At 41.7% G+C, this 20,946-nt stretch overlaps 1 protein-coding gene across 1 annotated transcript; it reads left to right on the forward strand.

Moving 5' to 3' along the window:
- The first annotated feature begins 17,462 nt into the window (after window positions 1-17,462).
- LOC147881054 (uncharacterized) lies at window positions 17,463-19,403 on the forward strand. Its single transcript, XM_087369934.1, has one exon. The coding sequence runs from the start codon at window positions 17,532-17,534 to the stop codon at window positions 18,891-18,893; it is 1,362 nt and encodes a 453-aa protein (XP_087226060.1). The 5' UTR covers window positions 17,463-17,531; the 3' UTR covers window positions 18,894-19,403.
- The last annotated feature ends 1,543 nt before the right edge of the window (window positions 19,404-20,946 follow it).

Raw genomic sequence — 20,946 nt, forward strand, 5'->3', positions numbered from 1 at the left:
ATAATGCAAAGATGTCCTATTTGTCAAAGGTGTTGGGCGTTGCCCATAAATTTGTTGGTTGACAAGGAAACCCATGCTGTACTATTCAACATGTTGAGCTAAGATGGGATGTTACCAAAGAGATGATGCATGGATAGATCAATATATTGTAGAGCTAAGTAACTAGACAAGGCAGTTCTGACATCACCCATTAAATTGTTTCTATCAAGAGCAAGCCACCATAATTTGTGCATCATGGAATGGCTTTGAAGAGCTGATTCAAGTTGAGATGAAGTTGTGCTAGGGCCAAGCAGTTTCCCAAGGCCATAGATATATTCCCCATTAGTCTATTACTCTAGAGATAGAACCCTTAGAGTCCATAGAGCTTGGGTTGGAGGTTGTTCAAAAGCATTTTGCATCATTCATCATACCAAGATTTTGTTTTCATCGGTTCATTATCTACTAAAACATAGCAAGAATGCACCCACAAAGAGAGAGAGAGAGAGAGAAATGTGTGTAATGCTACGAAGAACTTTTTACCAAACTGAAAGCACTGACAAGACTTAAACATAGATCCAACTTTAAAATTCACTAAGAAGCATTTAGATATTGAGATTTATAAATAAAATCTCAAATTGCATTCCTTGAAATTAATGAGAGCCTAGAATCCCAACTTTGAGACCCTATGGAGCGGTTCTCTAACCCGTCATAGATGGGTCATGCTACTCGTATTGGGAAAGGAAGAAGCAACTTCAAGCAAGACTTGTTCTCTTCAAATCTTGTAAAAAGTTATTCAACATGGTGATGGCTAGGCTACATGTCTTGCAAATGTAACAACCCCCCTTTTCTCTCCATTGGAAGACCCCTTAAAGAAGCATGAAAGAAAGGGGGGAATGCTTACGTGTCATAAGTACACATGGTCAACATGTGCCATAATATAATTAGCCCACCAAGCTACATTCTTTTCTCATTAAAATATATATGTATTTATGTCTCCCCTGTATGGTTATCCATCCTTTTCGATTTCAACAAATCAATAGGCTCAAGGGGCCTTCCACTTGAGTAGTACTAGCCCCTTTATGCTTCCCCACGCCTATTAGCATCATTCTCCCAACCCCACTCGTAACCAAGTTCCTCTCTCCCTACTGTAGCTTCTTTTTTCTAGCGTTACATCACCAAGCCAGCAACATTGTTTGAAGTCCTCTAATTGGCCTGAAGATTCTGGCTTTCCATGCTATTGGATGAAGCACTCTGAGAATTCCCTACTAAGCCTCATAAATATTAACTTATTCAAGGAAAACTTTCATGGGGACTTGTTATTGCCATGCTAGCTTCAACATTGTGTTGAACTTATAGCCTTATCAGTAGCATGGGGAGGTGCTCTAGCTAACTAGTACCACCACTTTGGCCATCATTAGCGAGGTCAAGAGGTGACCCCGCATTTAAGGTGTCATCCTGCACCAACCAACCTACTAGGTATTCTACTAGGCAAGCAGCCTAAGCATGGGATTCACATTAGCTTAGTTGGAGCTCTCCATGTTCAATAGAGTTTGTTTTTTACCCCATTGATCAATGGTGATATAGAGGGTAGTTGCCACATTTTTGGGAGCTTGCAAGGACTCATTTGTGGTGATAGGCAGGGGAAAGGAAGGTTGGCAAGCACTAGAGAATCATTGGCATGTAGGGCTGATTTGCCAACCAGGGGATCCACTTGCCTAAGCTAGTAGAGTATATAAATCATCCTCGTAGCTCTACAGAACACATACAGCATGTGATGCTAGCCTTATCTCCTAGCTCAAGACATAGTACTCGTGAGCGTACCTGTAATAAATATGCACATAAATCATATTCTTATCATCTTGAAGTATCTTTGTACAAAACATCATCTATCTCAATGCCCTTATTTATTGAGCTTTAAAGTTATTCAATTAAGGTTTCCATTGAATGTTTGAATGGTTACAAACACATGAGCTTATCAAAATAGTTATCCTTTTACAATTTCTACTCATTCCCATGGATTGATAATAATAGATACCATGGACATGAATCTTTAGAAAGAGTGTCATCAATACAAGGTAAATGGAGAGAAAGTGGAAAAAATACTTGCACATAAAAGCAAACACTTGAAATAGAGTAGCACTATTCCTATTAGAGAAGTTGCATGTTCACTTGGTCTTAATCAATGAAGAACATAGTGGAGATAGAGGTCATACATTTACACTTTATCAACAATTTGATATTTAATGATATGCTTCATATTTGCATATGAGCTTGAAATCGAAACAATATGTTGCGCTTAAACAACAAAAACAATAGATAAATAATCAAAGAGCTCATTAAGTGATAGTTACAACATGTTGATCAACATAAAGGTTTCAACTCTCTTACTTCAATCACAAATTTCATTTTAAAAACTACATATTCTAAACCAAAACCTACTATAGTACCAAAAAAAGTCATCTTTTGATGATGTGCTTCATGTTTGCAGATTCATTTAAATAGTTAAAGAGCGTGTCAAATGAATATGAGAAGGTATTAAATATTGATCAAGATAAAGGTTTTCATCCTCTTATTTCATTCATCTCCCAAATCAAAACCTACTTTCTTCTGTAACCTAAAGATCAGTAGGAAATTTCTTCAGTCTTCGATATCTGTACAAAAAAATGTCTTCTTCTATCTATATGCTTCATTTTTGCCCATAAATGTAAAAATGAAATTGATATGTTGCTCTGAAAACAAGTTAAACAATGCATTTAGCACACAATACTCATTCATTGATAGAGTCGAATAATCAAAGAGCATGTTAAATCAATACTTGTAGCTATTAAATCTTAATCAATTAGATTTTCATTCTCTTACTTTAGTCATCAAGCCTTTGGAAACTATATTTCTTAAATCAAAACCTAATTCCTATAACAGACAATGAGCACACAATTCATTAAACTTGGAATTTTTCCTCATCTTTGCAGATAACCCACAAATCCTTTCCAAAAAGAAAATCAAGTTTTAGACACTATAGTTTGATACTAATGAACCGTAAGAGATAGTGGTTTGAGGTTCTTAATATGTATCATCGGAACAAGGATTTGTCAAGATGGCATAATCATATAGGGTTTAGGGTTTAGGATTTAGGGTTTAGGGTTTAGGGCTTAGGGTTAAGGTTTTACGATATACATATGCAGCTATTTGGACTCAATTCATAATCAATGACAAGTTAGCCTATTAAGTTCTTCCATTTGTTTTGCATTATGGAATACACCCTCACATTTTAAAATTAAAATAGTTGAACACAGAGGACTCGAATATGTCTATAACATTAATAAATCAACTTTAAAATAAATAAAATCATGTGCACAACGAACATCTTGGGAGCATAGTATTCAAGTCCAAAGATTCAAAGCCTTTCAATAAGCATGGAATATTTAAATGATATATTAAGCTCGTTAGAGGAACTAGATGTACAAGAGATCAATTTGAGTACATCTTGTAATCAACCATACCCGTAGTGACTTGTCATTTGAAGTTATTTTGAGGTGATTGATCAAAGCTCTCTGCTTGAGTACAAAATTCCTACAAATCCTAAATGGACTCGTGTTCCTTCTGCTTCCGTTTAGTAAGTTTAGTGCAGACATGTTCTTCATTGATGTCTTCTCAGAATCTCTTAAGGAAAGCCTCAAACATTTGCTGCCAATCCTCGAAGTAACCAATAGGAAATTGATTGGATCTATCTTAGCAAGTGTGCATAGAAAATCATTCATATATTCCTCCTTTGTCATTGTGCCATTGATACGATAAACTTGTAGGAAACTTTGCCCAATTGACTTTAAGGATCTTCATCTTAAGTCCCCTTAAAATCCTAGATTTGACTTTGATTGGAGTAGCTAATTTAACTTTAACAGTAGGCGACTCGGGTGGCTTCTCTAGTGCTTCTTGAGCTTTTTATTCATCTTCATGGTAACACTCCCCTATATGGACATAGTCATGGTAGTGCCCCTTTGTTGATGAAGAAGTTAGCATCCATCTACTAGCCATTAGAACCTTTGGTATTAGTGGGCTCAATCTTTGATGATCCATACGCTTGCATCTCTGTACTAGTGCATCACTCAGTGTTTAGTTCCTTGACAGTGGAGCAGGACTAACAATCCCTCCTCCCAGTGACTGTCGTCATGACACCCCGCTTGTATGACTTCACTTTGAGTCTCGTCTAGAAGCTCGACCGTGGAAAGACAGGTTGTGTGCATCTTGGAAATAACTATGCATGTGGAAAGACACTTTGAGTCTCGTCTAGAAGCTCGACAGTGGAAAGATAGGTTGTGTGCATCTTGGAAATAACTATGCATGTGACATGGTGGGAGCAGGTGACATAAAGTTTTCTTTTGCAAATGGATCTGCATTTGTTTTGAAAAATGTGAGAAATGTGCCTAAGCTAACCAAGAGTCTCCTTTCAGTGGGTCAATTACATGATCTTGTTTTTCAGGCTACTTTTGGCTTTGAGAGTTGGAAAATTTAAAAGAGCTCTATGGTTTTGGCCAGGGGTGCCAAGTGTCGAACTTTGTATCCCTTACATGTATCAGGGGTGTTTGGTCAGCTTGTTGCAATAACCGAGCATCCAAGTACTTCTTTGTGGCATTGGAGGTTGGGGCACATGAGCCAAAATGGAATGAAAATCTTATGCCGTTTGGGTTATGTACCCCATTTGAGTTTTTCAGATTTTGAATTTTGTGAGCACTGTCTCTATGGGAAGCATACTAAATCAGCCCATAAAAGAAGGAAAAAGAAAGAGCTTGAAAGGATTAATTTGGTGCATTTAGATGTATGTGGTCCCATGCCTACATGGTCATTAGGTGGGGTTGAATACTATGTGACATTCATTGATGATGCAACTAGGAAAGTGTGGGCTTATGCTATAGCTCGGAAGAGTCATGTGTTCCAAGTATTTCAAAAATGGCTGGCTTTGGTTGAAAATCAGTCAAGTAGAACACTTAAATGCCTACGGACTGACAATGGTGGAGAGTATCTCTCTCATGACTTTCAACATTTCTGTGATACACATGGGATTAAGAGGGAGCTCACATCCCTCCGAAATGAAATCCAATTGCAGAACAGATGAACCGCACCATTCAGGAAAGGTTGCAATGTATGCTTTCTAATGAAAGTGTTTCTACTGGTTTTTGGGTTAGGCAATGAAGACTCCAGTGCATGTGATCACCTAGTAAGAGTTTGGATGGTGGTGTTCTTGAAGAGGCATGGAGTGGCAAGAAGCCTTCTTACTCTCATTTGCATACATTTGGGTGTGAGGCATATGCACATGTGCCAAAAGAGCTTCACAAGAAGCTGGATCCTTAGTCTAGGAAATGCATCTTTCTTGTGGCTGATATGTAGGTGGGACAGCAAGCTGAAATGCCCTTGAGAAGATTAGCTAGAGTGTCTAGACCGCCTAAGAGATTTGTTCCTGGGGCAGACTATGTGATGCTTACTGATTGCAGGGAGCCTTCTTGCTACATAGAGGTTATGATTTGCAAGGATTAGCGCAAGTGGGAGTATTCTATGCAATCAGAGATGAATTCACTCATGAAAAATAAGACTTGGGACTTGGTTTCTTTGCCACATGGAAAGAAAGCATTGCCATGTAAATGGGTCTACAAGATGAAGGTAACCAGTGATGATGTGCCTAAGTACAAGGCCTGTTTGGTTGCTAAAGGATTCAAGCAAGAGAAGGGTGTAGACTTTGATGAGATCTTCACTCCGGTTGTGAAGATGACCACACTTAGATGTGTACTTGGACTTGTGGTAATAGAGGATATGGAGCTTATCGAGATGGATGCCAAGATAGCTTTTTTGCATGGGGATTTACATCGTGGTGCCGGAAGGCTTTGAAGAAAAGGGCAAAGAGCATTTGGTTTGTAAGCTAAAAAAGAGTCTCTATGGCCTTAAGCAAGCGCCTAGAGAATGGTATCAGAAGTTTGATGCTTTTATTTGGTCCCAAGGTTTCAAAAGAAATGAGATTGATCACTGCCTCTACACTAAAAGGGCTAAGGATGATAGCCTGATTCTCATGGCACTTTATGTGGATGGTATGCTATTGGCTAGCAAGAATACTTATGATCTAGATGCATTGAAGGCCAAGTTGCATGAGGCCTTTGACATGAAGTATTTGGGACCCAACGAATCATATTCTTGGTATGCACATCATGCGTGACTAGGAAAGGAAACTCCTTTGGCTTTCAAAGAAGGAGTACGTTACAAAAGTGTTACAACATTTCAATATGAGGGGGGGAAGGCAATAAGTACTCCATTGCCTCCATATGTGAAGCTGAGACAGGAAGATACTCCCAAATCAGATGATGAGAGAGCCATGATTGCCAAGGTTCCTTATGCATCAACGGTTGGGAGTCTTATGTATGCTATGATAGCTACTAGACTGGACATTGCATTTGCAGTGGGAGTTGTTAGCTAGTATATGGCTAATCTAGGAAAGAGGCAATGGGAGGCAATTAACTGCATCATGAGGTACATGAAGGGTACCAAGGCGATGTGCATTTGCTTTGGCAGAGGAGAGATGCATGTACTTGGGTACATAGATTCAGACTATGTAAGGCATGTGGATAGCAGGAGATCCACTTCTGGTTGTGTGTTCACCTTTGCAGGTGGTGTATTGTCATGGATGTCTCATGCACATAAGTGCATTGCTTTCTCTACCACAGAGGCCGAGTATGTTGCAACCACAAAGGGTTGTAAGGAGGCTATATGGCTTGATCGGATAGTGGGAGATTTTGGGGATTTATACAGGTGTACCAACATTGCATAGCGATTCCATGAGTGCTATTCAGCTGGCACAGAGTTTGGTCTTTCATGCAAAGAACAAACACATTGAGGTCACATACCATTTTATCAGGGAGGTACTTGAGGACAAGTGCATAGAGCTTCTCTAGGTTCATATAGATGATAACCCTGCAGATATGCTGACAAAGTGTCTACCTAGTTAGCGGTTTGAGTATTGTCATGTATTGATGGGCATTGGATAGTATGTCCATTGGTTGTTCTCCCTTAAAGGCACATTGGCCTTTAAGTGGGAGTTTGTGGGGGTTAAAGGCCACTATACGTTAACCCCGGTTATGTACAATACTCAAACACATATATATATGGATGACATAGAAGATTAGGGTGTTCTGTACCCACTAAAACTTGTGTGGCTCTCCCTCTCTTTCACCTTCTTCCATTCCGATTCCATTGTTGAGATCCCTCATTCCTCTCATCTTCCCTCATATCTTTCTCTCCTCGTTGAGCACATGTCAAACATGCTTGCAACAAATGAATGATATGAAGAGCTAACTGATAGCACTCCTCGATCCACACACATCAAACTAGTTTTCAAGATGCTAAGAACCTTAGACTATCCTCAGATAAAATTTTGATAATAATTTGCTAGCTTAGTAAGTGTCATATCTTAGTTGGGGTCAATATAGAGTGTTGTTGGGAAAAATATGCACTCAGTCTTATGCAACTCTATCCTCAATCAACTCAATTCCACTCAATACTTTTCGTGCATCTCTTCCCCAACAAGATCACCAAATGTTGACGGTATTTTTCCCTAATCCCAAGTTGACTAACTGACTACCTGTGGCCAATACCATTGGCATGCCTTGTTGCCATCCAGAATGCATTAACCATTCCCAAATCTCTGAGAGCACCAAATGCTTTGCATATTTGCTCAAATCACTCCATGTGGGAGACCGGATCTCCTTCCTTGAGAAATTTAGATAAAGCAATGTGAAGCATGCAACTTTTGAAGATTAAAAAGGGACATGTGAAGCAATGCCTGTCTAAAGTGGATGAATTCTTGCATATTGAAAAAGGCAATGGCAAATGAAGAGGCTCTCTCTCACAATCCATGGGTTACAATGCAAGGTTTTTGAGTTAGCATAGAAACGAATGGAAATAGATGTTTGCAAATCTAACACAGGGCAACGCACTGAGTAGGCAAATTGTATGAAGACAAGAATTTAAAAACTACTCAAGCAAGATAACAGTGCCCATAGATCATAGACATAGACTTACTTTGAAGAGCAAGCCACACACACACACACACACACACACGCAAGCACGCACGCACGCACACACACACACACACACACACACACACGATACAAAATAATCCATGCCAAGCAAATAGTCGCTTGGGAGTTGATGAAGATAGTACAAAATTTTAAGTATGGCCTTCACAATTTTTTCTTTTGTTTCATGGGAATCTCATACTCAATGAAGTATCAAATGATTATTATTCAAAAAATTATAATATTGATAAAAATTGCAATGATAGTTATATGGGTGTGCCTACTAGAATATTCAAGAGGGAAAAAGATCAACTAAAGTGATGAATATATACAAGTACATGTAATGATACATTAAACTACAAATTAAATTAATTAGTGCTACGTTACTATGAAATCTTAGATGGGATTTGACCTGTGAAAGTTGAATGGGTTTACAACATCAATGTACATGAGAGATGGCAAGCTAGTTAACATAGCTACTTGAGAGATGGGGACGTGGATGTGCCAATACCTAAGGCAAACATGTCAACTCAAGCAACCAACATATGTAGCAATATGTAATAATACATTGAATTACTAACCAACATATGTAGCAATATGTAATAATACATTGAATTACTACAGAAATATAATAAGGAACATCTTCACATTATGTTATCTTACATAGGATTCGGTTGATGTTCCCATGAAAATAAATCAATTAAATTTAAATGGGTTTACAAGATCAACATATGTGAGAGTTGGCAAACTAGTTGATAAGGGACCTACAACTTCCAATTTAAGTTCTTTTTTGAAATAATGTCATCATACCATCTAAATCATGACATATATAAAACCTTTTGGAAAAGGATTTCTAGAAGGACCATTTACAACCATCTTCATAGCCCAAGGCTTCTTATATTCAAACTTTAAGTATTCTTAAACATATTTTAAAGGAATAATAAGTATAATCATATGCACAACTCGAAACCCATAGAGATAATTCGCAAGACTCTCACTCTATCTCATTCAAGATGCTAACACATAACAAATTTATAAGGTTTATGGTGTGATTAAGTGAAAATGATACCACCCAACTCAATATTTTATACACGCTTGTCAAGAAAGCTCAACATTATAGCATTAAGCTTGGGTAGTGATGCACATGGGCATGGTTCTAGTCTACAAGTCCAAATGGGCCACTACAAAATTGAGTTTATTTCAAGATTAAATTGATGCCCTGATGACATGTCAAAATAAAAGGCTTTGGTAAGGCTTACCTTTATAATGTGGGCCCACTTCATCCATATTTGACCTCTAAAACTAACCTAGCCCCCCTAGCTACATGCCTTCGAACCAACTAGGGGCTCATCCACCCCTCTTAGGTATCTAACTAGCCCGATGGGCCCTTGTTTTATCCTATTCTTTCTAGGACATCAATATTTTCTAGAATGTGCATCCAATTTTGAGAGAACTCTAGCTTGGGGAGAGGGCATACCAGAACGCATCTGCCTCCTTCCCGTCGCATTCTCTCTCACAAGTTTGGAACAGTTTCAGGGATGTGTTCCTGTCCGTTGTGTCGGATTCCACAACAAATAGGTGGCTTGATAGCGGGCAGGCCTTGTATGTGCGCAAGTCCACTTGCACGATTTGCTCCTCATGTAAATAGATGTCGTCCATGCGCTAATCATGTACAAGTCTAGACATTTGTAGGAAGGGCCTACTTAGGATGGCTTCATATTCAGGCTACTAGGTGAAGTCCATAACCACAAATCGAATGGGGTACATGAAGCCAAGCACCTTAATGTTAATACCAATGAGAACTCCCAGAGGTTCAGTAGTTCCGCCTTCAACTAGCTTTACTTCTAGATGGTTTTTCTTAAGGGAAGTTTTTCCCCACGTTTCCCAACATTCTTTGGTGCAGGCACTCACATGTGCACCCCCATCTAGGATGGATTCAACCTTTTGATTCTAGTCGGTTATGGGGATAGCTGCATTAGTGTCATCGCCTTTGAAGTATCGGCCTAACTTATTGATGCGGACCTTAGGTAGATTCCGGCCCTCCTCTTGTGGTTGGTTGTCTTTAGGGTTGGTAGGACCTTGGTTGGTTGTCTTTAGGGTTGGTAGGACCTTGGGCCAAGATTTGCCCGTTCATCTAGCTTGAGAGGTCTTGCTAGAGGGTAGGATTCCCCCTTAACAAGTATGCAATTGGCATCTTGACCTATATGGAGAGGAAGGCCGCTAACCTGACAATATCACATGGTTCATGAGAGGTCTCCCTTCCCACCGATAGTGGCTCCTCAAAGCCGTAGAGTTCTTCCTCCTCTCTTAGGTTCTGCAGCACTGGGTCCTCTTGAAACATGTGTTGCATCAAGTACGGAACCTCTGAGTTATCGCAGCTGGGTGGTTCCTCTTCTTCCACTCTCTATGGAACCCTAAGTGCCTTCTCTCCCCTATTAGTGGTCAGGTGGTCGAGGTGGATGGTATCCAACCCTTTGGTGACCTTGAGTCTATGCTCAAATTTCTCTTGGCATTCCCGTACCAAGTTCTAAGCGTCTATTAAGCGTTGTTTCTCTAAGACTGGGTCTGGATAAGCTCCCTTATGAGCACGTGGAGATGTAAGGCCTTGGGCCCACACTGGCTTGCTTACGTCCGGATATGGGGGCATACTAGGATCATCCTGGGAAGGAGCTTGTCCGGATGTAGAGGAGGTGGTGAGGGTGGCTGTGCCCTCATTTGAACCATCTTAGATAAGCACTTGATTCGTTTCCTCGTCCACCTTGGTGACCTTCTTGGACTTGGTGTGTGGGGGCTAGGGTGCCTCAGGAAATTGAGACATGGGAGTCCGATCCTTCCTTGCCCGCTTCTTCATTTCTTTGCCTAGGGCCTTTGCCTGCATCCTTATGATGACCTTCAAGGGCACGGCTGCTACTTGACCTTGTTCAATGCTTAGTAAATTGATGCTAGTGCTGTTGAGCAGGGGGGTCAGAGTTACAAGCCTCCTCAGGGGACAATCCTTGAATCAATGCTCCACTTTGTGTCCAGCGCACAAGGGCATGGGACATGTTATGGGCAGGACCACAAGGGTGAGATCCCTTTATGGATAGTCCTTTTAAAAGTGCAGCCCTTAGCATTTAAAACATGATACAAGAGGGTTTGTTGTGCCCTTATACGGGCATTGGCTTGCCTTGTGTGGGGGGAATCGGGGGCCTTCGTGCCAAGCAATTCATGTCTCTTGCCCTCGAGGCCACGGGCGTTGTCTGATATAATGGGACATGTTGAGCCTCATGTAAAAGGTAGCGACTTATGAGGCCACTTCCCTCCTCGTAAATATGATAGTCAGGATGTCGATGATCATGCTCAGGCTCTTCCCAATCATTAGGTAGTTCTTCCACCAACACGTGGTTGACTAGAGTTATACAAGGTGGGGGTGGTTGCGAACCTAGTATGAGTGGTGGTAATGGAGCATGTTGTGCCCTATATTGCCTTGGATTGGCTAGACGGGCTCCTTGTACATTCATCAGGTTGGATGGGGCTATCAGGGCCCATTGGGGCCTCGGTTGGTAGATTGTTTGGGGAAGGACCTTTGGAAATTGGCACTCAAAGGTGCCGTGGTTCCTCAGTGTTGCTCTGAGGTGGGGGCACTCATTTGAGGGATGATTGCCGTTGCATACCCCACACCAAACATTGTCTCTTACCGAGAATAAGTGGGGGTTACTCGGTGTTTCCTTAGAGGTTCCTACCTTCCACTGCTGGCCCAACTGATTCAGTACCTAGAGGCCAACTCACCCATATCTAATCCATTAGACTCTTTATCCTCCTTGGTAGGCTCCATACTAGAAGTTTGTCCTTCACGTCCTTATCCACCATATTATCACTTTTACGGATGGCTACCTTGCTGGAGAGTTTGAATGAAGTGGGGTTCATAACCATCAACTTTGGGTCCGCCAATCCAATGAGGAAGCGTGGCAACAATCGCTTGTCACTCATCCTCTCATGTGGTTTGCAGCATGAATTGAGGTGTTTCATCTGACTGATGTAGTCTCGAAGGGATTCATTCTCATTCTGTTTCACCTCATACAACTGATTAATCTAGCTCCTTGTAGGGGAGACACCTACAATGAAGGCTTTTCACAATGCCTCCCAATTGACTTTCTCCTCAGGGATGAGGGCCCTATACCATTGGCCTACCTTGCCATCTAGGCTGAGGCCAAATGCGTTAACCATTTCCAAATCTCCAGGAGCATCGAATGCTTCACATATTTGCTCAAATCGCACCACGTGGGAGATCGGGTCTCCTTCCCCGAGGAATTCAGTTATCAGCTTGTAGATGGCTATGGGTCGACTCCTAGAGGGATTGGTGTTCCCTGTTGGAAATACAGGTATAGCCAGGGCCCCCTTCCTAGGGCATCCACCTCATCCAATAGCACTGTTTGGGAAGCTTGAGGAGGCGGCACTATTGTGGGCCTAATAGGACATAAAGGCGGTGGCCTCAAGCCATGCCCTAGTAGCGGGGTCCATTGGTTTGCTGGTACCAATGTTGGGGCAGTAAGGCCTACTCCCCCAAACATCGGGGTTGTAACTATGGGAGTAAACTGTCAGACTCCCTGAGGGAGCGGGTTACCACGCATCTGCGAGGCATCTGCATGGACGCTCCTTGCATCGAGCTATAGGGTGGAACTTGCAAGGGCACATAGCCGATAGCTTGTGACCTAATGATGAATGTTGGAGGCACATGGAAGGTTGGAGGTTCATAAGGGTTTCCCCTTTGGAAGTTCATGAGTTTCCAAGGCCATAATTTTGTCTTGCAAAGTCCCTCATCCACAGGTCTTCGTCTTCCATGCGCTCTGGGTCAGGGTGACTTTGGGTCCTAGGTCCACAAAAAGGGCCAGAGTCCTTGCCTGTGCCTCAAGGACTGGATGTTGCTGGCCCCCCCTTTTCGTGGGAATACTGGCAAAAGGGTTCTCCATTTCTACTAAATCCATTTGGCCCACCCGTCCAAACATGTTAGATATAGTTCCCCTTGATTTAGAGGCTATGGAAGGAGCACGAGAATAAGGTGGAGCTATGCTGGTGTAGGGGGCTTCGGAGGCCCTCGGGCGAGTGGGTTCATGCATTTCCTTGTTCAAGCTCTCAGTCTCGTCTGAACTAGAGGGGTCACTATGCTGGGGCCCTAACACTGAGTGAGAGCCAGGAATTGAACTCCTTGTTGGAGCAAAACCAAAACTGGGGCGAAAGGTGGGCTGTGTGTAGTTTGAAATGTTGTCCTCACGCTCAGGCTCCTTGGGAAAAATTCTCCCAGATCTCAAGTACATGTATGAGATCCCTACAAATTCTGTATTTTTTGTCAAAGAATTTGTTCCTAGAGCTATCCCTCTAGTCGAAGGTTTAGCTGTATGCCACCGGGTCAAAGAGTTAGCCTTAAGGCGACAGTCGGCGGGATAGCAGATGAGACGTGTCGACGGGTTCGGTTGGGGTTGGTATATAACCCTGAGTTCGGGGAATGGAGGGTCGAGAAGAATTTCCCTACTGTCATGGAACATTAGGGGGTGTTGCCTGCCATCAAAGCAGCAGGGATGCATGTCTGTAATCTGTAAATATAATCCTGATATGGTGTTACTTCAAGAGCTCAAATGTGGAGAAAGTGATCATTTGTGGTTTTCCTGAGCTAGAGCAGGGTACGTGGTGTTTGCTAACTGTCCGATCAGAGGACGAGGAGGGACTGCAATTGCAGTGAAGACAAGTCTGGGAGCTACGGAGCTGTTCAGAGATGACAAGGGTTGGTTTATTGCAGTGAGTATCCATGTAGAGAATACAAAGATAAACATACTGAATATATATGCACCGCATGAATCCAACTGGGCTGGTGGGTTAACATTAAAGCAATGGGCGGTGGGATAAATCAAGTCGACAGGATGGAAATATGGCAACGATTGTAGGGTTAACCACTGGCATAATAGCTTGCCTCGGAGGGATACCAGAATGGCACCAGTCAGAGGGATCGTGGTTAAGGTGTCGGGTCAATGCCTGTCATGCCAATGGGATAGCCAACCCTGAAACATCATAATTAAGGCCATGGATTAGGTGACTGACATGTGTCAGGTTGGCAGGATAGAGAATAAGGCGAAGGGTCAGTGGGATAGCGAGCTAAGGTGATAGGTCATCGAGATAGGAATTGTCTGGGAACACGTGGTGTCACCGACTCTCTTCTGATGATTTTTGGTGGTTGTTCAAGTTCTTTTCCAGGTTTGTGTGCATAGGAGGGTTGTTAAGGACCTAAACTACCTACCACAAACAAAAAACATCACAAACTTTGGCACGCAAATGAGTGGTTTCTACAAGTTGGATTGTCAAGCACACAAAACCACTTCACAATTCCCCTCCAATCTTTATTTTCAAGTGCTTTTAGTTGGATTTGACACTACAACCAGCTTAGCAATCATTCTAGCTACCTTCTTGTATAAACAAACATTTAAAAACAATTAAAAACAAGCTCAAATGCATGAAAATGGCTTTAAAGATAGAAAGTTGAAAAGTAAGCTTTTCTACTCTATAATCACTCCTTCTTCACTCTTTTCTGCTTCCAATTCACTCCTAATCTCCACCAACAAGGCCTAAGGACATGTGCAATGGGTTGTTTATGGGAGGAAGCTAAACATACACAAAAGCATACCTCATATCTCCCTGGCAACAGTGCCAAAGATGTGTTGTCTTCCCTCCCCCTTCCATCTCTCTTTCTCACCCCTTCTTTTTGGTGGAAACCCCATTGCAACAATTCGGTAGGCACTCGAGTGAAGGATTTACTACTCAATGCTCCCACAAGGAGTAGCACATGAGTGAGGAGCTCCGTTGGCACACTTCCAACATCCCCACGACACGTGTGTCTCCGAGGGGATGGAGAAGCAGCAGAAGGTGATGGGGGATCGGGCAAACACCAACGGTAAACAAGGAGAGCAAGCACACCTCAATCTCAACACATGAGCAAGAAGAGAGCTTGTATTTCTCAAAGGTTGCATGCAACAACGAGGACCAAATTCAACCACTTGGCATTTCATACATGTCACCTTTTGAAGGGAGGGACAAGAAAAGGATTTGTTGGCAGTCTTAAGGCAAAAGATTAGGCCTGGTGGTTAAAAACATACTTAAAAGCTATAGGTGACTAGGTTTCATCTTATCACCCTTTCAACACGTGGCAAGGGTGATTTCCATATATTTAGAAAACCCCTGCCCAAACCTTTTCCTAAAAGGAAAGACACTAACACAATAAAGTCATGGATAGTAAATTTATGGGACAAAGTCAAAGGAGTAGGAGAACCATAACATGGGGATAAAGACATGGGAGTGTAAATGCACATGGTACTACTTTGGTTTAAATTCAATTACACATGGTCTACATTCTAGATTCTAAAGCTTTCAGTTAATATGAACTTTCAATATACAGAGTCTTGAGTTTGATGTCGATCTTCTTGCTCCATCAAGCTATTAATTAACAAGACTTTAGAGAAAAGAAAATATTAGAACTATTAGTGAAAATATGGTTTGTGAAAGTATTAACACTAGTTTAGTGACTAGAAGATCAAGTTGTGATGTTTCTCAAAACTTTTAAATAAATGAATCAAATTTCATAAAACTCAAAACTAACCTTATAAGTGTACTCCTTGTATAAATGGTATCCTATGTAAAATTGTTAACATTTTTTAGTGTGATAGGCCCTTTTTTGAAATCCAATATCTTCTTTTTGACAACTTCTTAAATACTTGCAAAAACTGTCAACATGATGATAACAATGGAGTGCTCCATCATAGATGTTTGTGTTTTTTACTCCTAAAACACGTAAAATTTTCCAAACTTAGTTTCCAGAAAGCATACAATTTGAGTATCGTGTGTGTGTGCAAGTGCACACATGCTTGTAAATGCACATGCCGCACATATGCACGTGCACATGCACACACACGTGTGCACACACATACACACATGCACGCATGCGCACGTGTACATGTATATACATACAAGCATACAAGAACTTTTAGTTAAAATTTTGCACCTTAGTGGCCTCTAAAGGGTCAATGGGATAGAAGGTGAATCCATCAAAAGGGTTTATTTTCTTGGAGGGTTTATAATTTTGGTGTAGAGTTATACTTTCAAAAGGGACTTTTGATTGAATTTTAGAAAGCATCCTAGAGCTTGTGAAGGATTATCCTCAAAATTATAGAGTAGAATAAGGCTATTAACCGGCTTCAATAATAGTGCTACCTATGGCTTTTAAATACGAATATTTTTTGCTTTTATGTAAGTTAAATATTGCAATGAGAGATTAATGACTTCCTTTACTTTTGTAATTCAATGTGGGATTATTTATAACAATAAACCTCTTTTTGTCAACAGTTTTTTTAATGTTCTTTAGCATTTTGCAACTTACATCTCTAAGGGGGAAACATAGAGAGAGTAGGGCACCTATATTTAAAAGTTATATAGATTGCAAAACAAGGGCAAAAAATTAAGTATCATGATGAGTAAGAGTAGAAGAAGGAAGGAAGTGAGTTCTTTTCATTTTTTCATTAAGGGGAAAGGCCAAGTTCAAATTGAAGTACAATAAGAGAGAGAGAGAGAGAGAGAGAGAGAGAGAGAGAGAGAGAGAGAGAGAGAGAGAGAGATGGGCGGGATAATATTGAAAAAAAGAGTTATGCACTTTTGAGAGAGAGAGAGAGAGAGAGAGAGAGATGGGGGGGATAATATTGAAAAAAAGAGTTGTGCACTTTTGAGATATTCAGAGAGGGACTACCTAAAGGAAGAGATTCTTGCCATTGGGATGTGTGATAGTTTGAAGTGGACGACTTGGTAAAGGAGAGGGAGTTCCGGAGGAGATACAACATCCTATATTCTAGAAGGATATAACTTTCCACAGATACTACGTCCTATATTCTAGAAGGATATAACTTTCCACAGTTGATGAGACATGCCATCAAAAGTTTTGATATTTGTTTAGTAATTGTACTATAGCTTATAGTTAGCCTCCTAATTGTAGTACTTATAACTTTGTAATTCTACTATATAGGGCTTCCTAATCATAGTAAAGTTTGCTACTAACCTTAAATTTTAATAGCTTTTAGACACCAAGTTGTAGCCCAAAGACTTTTTGAGATGAATACTCCCCTTTAGATGGAACTTACATGGGTTTCACAAGCATCTGCCCGTGGATCAATGGATGCAATAACAGACCCTCTTGATTGCTTCACATTCATGGCTAGAAACATTTGGTTGAAATTGAAAGGGGAAAAAGAAGAGGGGTGAAAAAGTTAAGATGGGAGATGAGGTGGGTAAGAAGGAGAGATTAGGGAAGGTAATGAGGATTATGAGTTGGAGTGAATATATAAATCCATGGATGCGTTGTTGAAGAGCAAGTTAATGCGGAAGCTTCTCTCTTGGAGGTGATCATCAATTTGATCTTGCTCCTGTTTAGCTTTCTTTTGCTTAGCTTACATTTAGCTCATCCTAGCAACAATTTGAGGCCCTTGCACCATGATCTCCTGCATTTCGACCTCTCACATGGAAGCTTGGCCCCTTGATTGGTCCCCTTCTCGCCTCGACTCCATTAGCCCCAGATTATCTTTCTCTCACGGCTTTCCTCTGCTTGCCTCGAGCTCCCCACGGCAGCAATCCATTAACACTGATTCCTCCCACGAATTCGAGTTCTCACCTTTTTTCAGCATTGATTTGCCGGCTCAGCACGGGTTGCCCTCTCCTGAGCGGCTTTTCCTCCAGGGTTCCCCTCGAATTGACCGAGACGAACCCGCCCACGCAGTGGACACGGAACAACAAGTGCCGCGGATTGAGGAGGATGAATTTGAGGTGGATAATTTTCCGATGTGGCGGCGCACTAGGAGCTTCAGCCAGAATCCTCGCTTCGTCTCTATGACCGTCGACGATGATCGGGAGCATCGCCGTGGCAGCTGCACCAGCGTAGACGACAACTGTTGCTCATTGCCTTCCAGGTCCCCACCCACAACTCCCGCCTGTCCTTCATCCACAAAATTCCGAGATTTCTTCAAGTCGCGTATGCCCACGGCATCTTCTCAGATCGCAGGGGACAGTAGTAGATCCTCCAGCTGCAGGTTTCCAAACGGGGCAAGATCATTGTGGCCTTTTTCTCGAAGCAACTCAGCTAGTGAGAGTGATGGTGAAGGCAAGACGTCTAGAGAACCAAAGGACGGTTTGCCTCCTCTTTCAAGCTCTAACGCGCAGAAGAGAAGCAAACGTCATTTCTTTCTGCCATTTCTGACTTGCGGAATGGACGCTATCTGTGATCCATCAGTCCTGCCAATCAATGAAAGAGGTCTCAAGTTTTTAGATATTGCAAACGCAGACATTGCAACTGGGTTAAGCGCAAGATACAGCCAGGTGGATTCGGCTGTGAATGCAAATGCTTCAGGGAAAAATCACGTATCAAGTCTGGATTCGAGCCGTAGTACAGCTAGCGTTAGGGGTTGCGGTAGTCCTGGAAGGCCCTCAAAAAGGGGCCATAGCAATTATGCAGGGAATTTTGCTGGGGGCAGGCCTGCTGGTAGGAGAAGCGGTGGGGATAGAAGTCCAGGCAGGGAAAGGCATGCTATGAGGAACTTAAACAGAAGCACAAAAGTTCTTGTCAGATCACATGATATGCGGAATCAAGAAAGTTGTAAAGTATTTGAAAGACCCGTTCCCTATATCTCAAGTGCATCAGTTACTCCGGTATTGAACATTCCATTGTGCATCGGTCCCTCCTTAAGGAAAACGAAGTGTTCATCAAACTCCGAGACGGTCAGTTTGGCAAGCTCGTTTTCAAAGGGACAGAAAAAGGATAGGGGGTATTCGGTGCTCCCTGATAGTCAATACGGAGCATGAAGAGGGTAAAGTTGTTCTATGCCAATACAGGGTTGGGCAAGACTGAGTCCATACTCCTGTTAAGAAACCGAGAACAAAAGGTCTTATGCCATAAACTCAACATCACAGCAATCAATATCATTCATGGATTGTCCCTCAATAGGTGCTTGTTAATCTCCATTAAAAAAATTCTTCTGATATATACGAGGCCCTGCTGTTCTACACTCCTGACAGTGAAGCATTGTTGTTTGACCATTGGTGTCTATGACACTGTTTTCTTGAAGGTCTCAGAGGTGGACAGCGCTAGCTTGCATGCTAGATTTATGTTTATGGATGAATCATGAGACCTGCAAACTGACCTTCTAAACTGGTAAAAACGTGAGAAGGTAGTCTGTCTATTGATGAGGGAATATTAAACAGCCTACTATACCAGGCAGAGGTGTGTAAATGAAGTGTGATACAGTTAATTGCTGTTCTTGGGCTAGCCGTACGTGACTATAAAGTGGATCATTAGCTTTTTCATGAGGTTCAGGTTGTCCAATTTAAAAGTTTTAATCTGGCTTTGAGACTTCACAAACTCTTCATGGCCAGTCTCATCATAGGAAATGGATGCATAAGATGGTTGTCTGTGTCACTTCATGGGCACACTAATCATAGGAAATGGATGCATAAGATGGTTGTCTGTGTCCTTCAAAATCTGCTTGCCACTATCCGTTAGAACCATGACAGAACTACAGCTAGTAGAAAAGGGCGCTGTGCTTGTGCTTGATATCGCTTGAATGAAAGCTAAAACAACTTGACTCATTTTAACATACAAGCAATCACTACTAGCGTTTAAGCTAATCAGCCTGTTGTAGCATCAGCCTCTTTTTGGATGCAGGTATGTTCCCAGACAATGGGTTGAAACAATTACTAAGGAAGCACTACGCTTCCTAGGGCAGTTTGTTAGCAAGGAAGCACTACGCTTCCTAGGAACAGTTTGTCAGCAAGTTGAACTTTCATGGATAGATCATTCTCACAACCACGTCCAAGTACTATCACCCCATGAACTAAATGAGTTGATGATGATGAGCAAGAGCTCCTAGTGGAGCAATTCAAAATTACATGAAGGAGATCTTGGAACATGCTTAAGTGAAAAATGTTTAACAAGAACTCAGCACAATTTGCAAGCATAGGGGTAGAACTCTATAGTTTAACAAGAACTTGCACAAAAATATTTAACCAAGAACTCAGCACAATTTGCAAGCATAGGGGTAGAACTCTATAGTAGGCATCCAAAAGATCTGTTAATTGGTATTTTGCCTCCTTTTTTCTCCCACATTTTTAAATTCACAGACAGACATCACGTTGCCTAGAAGAGAAGAGAAGAGAGAGACACAGAGAGAGAGAGAGAGAGAGAGACAGAGGGAAGGAGAATTGGTTGGCAGCAAGAGATTTGCAGCATTTGGTTGGTTGTTGTTTCCTATTCTGCTTGCACAATGACTCACAAAACTGCATTACGCACTCTGATACCAATGAAACCTCGCTCAGATAATTACTGCAAATATTCTCTGTTATGCTCTCTCACTCCCTCTCTCTATAGATGCACTAGGGCCTATGACAAAACGTCGGGCTGGACCCCCCCGAAGGTTTTTATTCATGAAGAGAGAAAGCTGTTATAAAAGTTCAGCGTAGAGCTGCTTGCTAAAAAATCCAACGTGAATCCATATTTCAAGAGCTTCAAGCTCCTTTCAAATTGGCACTCTGTGGGTGACCATGAACTGGCATTTTGTTGGATTTAGGGAGATGCCATACTCCCTGCATTTGATTAGTACCTCTTCAAGACATTTAAAGTAGTCCTGTTTGTTTGAATGGATGCACAAATCATCCAAGAACACCTCTAAAAACTTATTTAGAAATGACTTGAAAGCTGTGAACATGACTCGTTGGAATGTGGCCGGGGCATTACAAAGGCCGAATGGCATGACTCTATATGTAAAAATACCCCATTCTGTAGCAAATGCTGTTTTTGATTAGTCTTGAGGAGCAATTTGCACTTGGTTATAGCCACTGAAGCCATCCAAGAAGCTATATA

The sequence above is a fragment of the Dipteris shenzhenensis genome, chromosome 31 (genome assembly GCF_047967505.1).
Source record: "Dipteris shenzhenensis isolate YYH24624 ecotype China chromosome 31, Dip_SZ_1.0, whole genome shotgun sequence".
In the NCBI taxonomy this organism is placed as follows: domain Eukaryota; kingdom Viridiplantae; phylum Streptophyta; class Polypodiopsida; order Gleicheniales; family Dipteridaceae; genus Dipteris; species Dipteris shenzhenensis.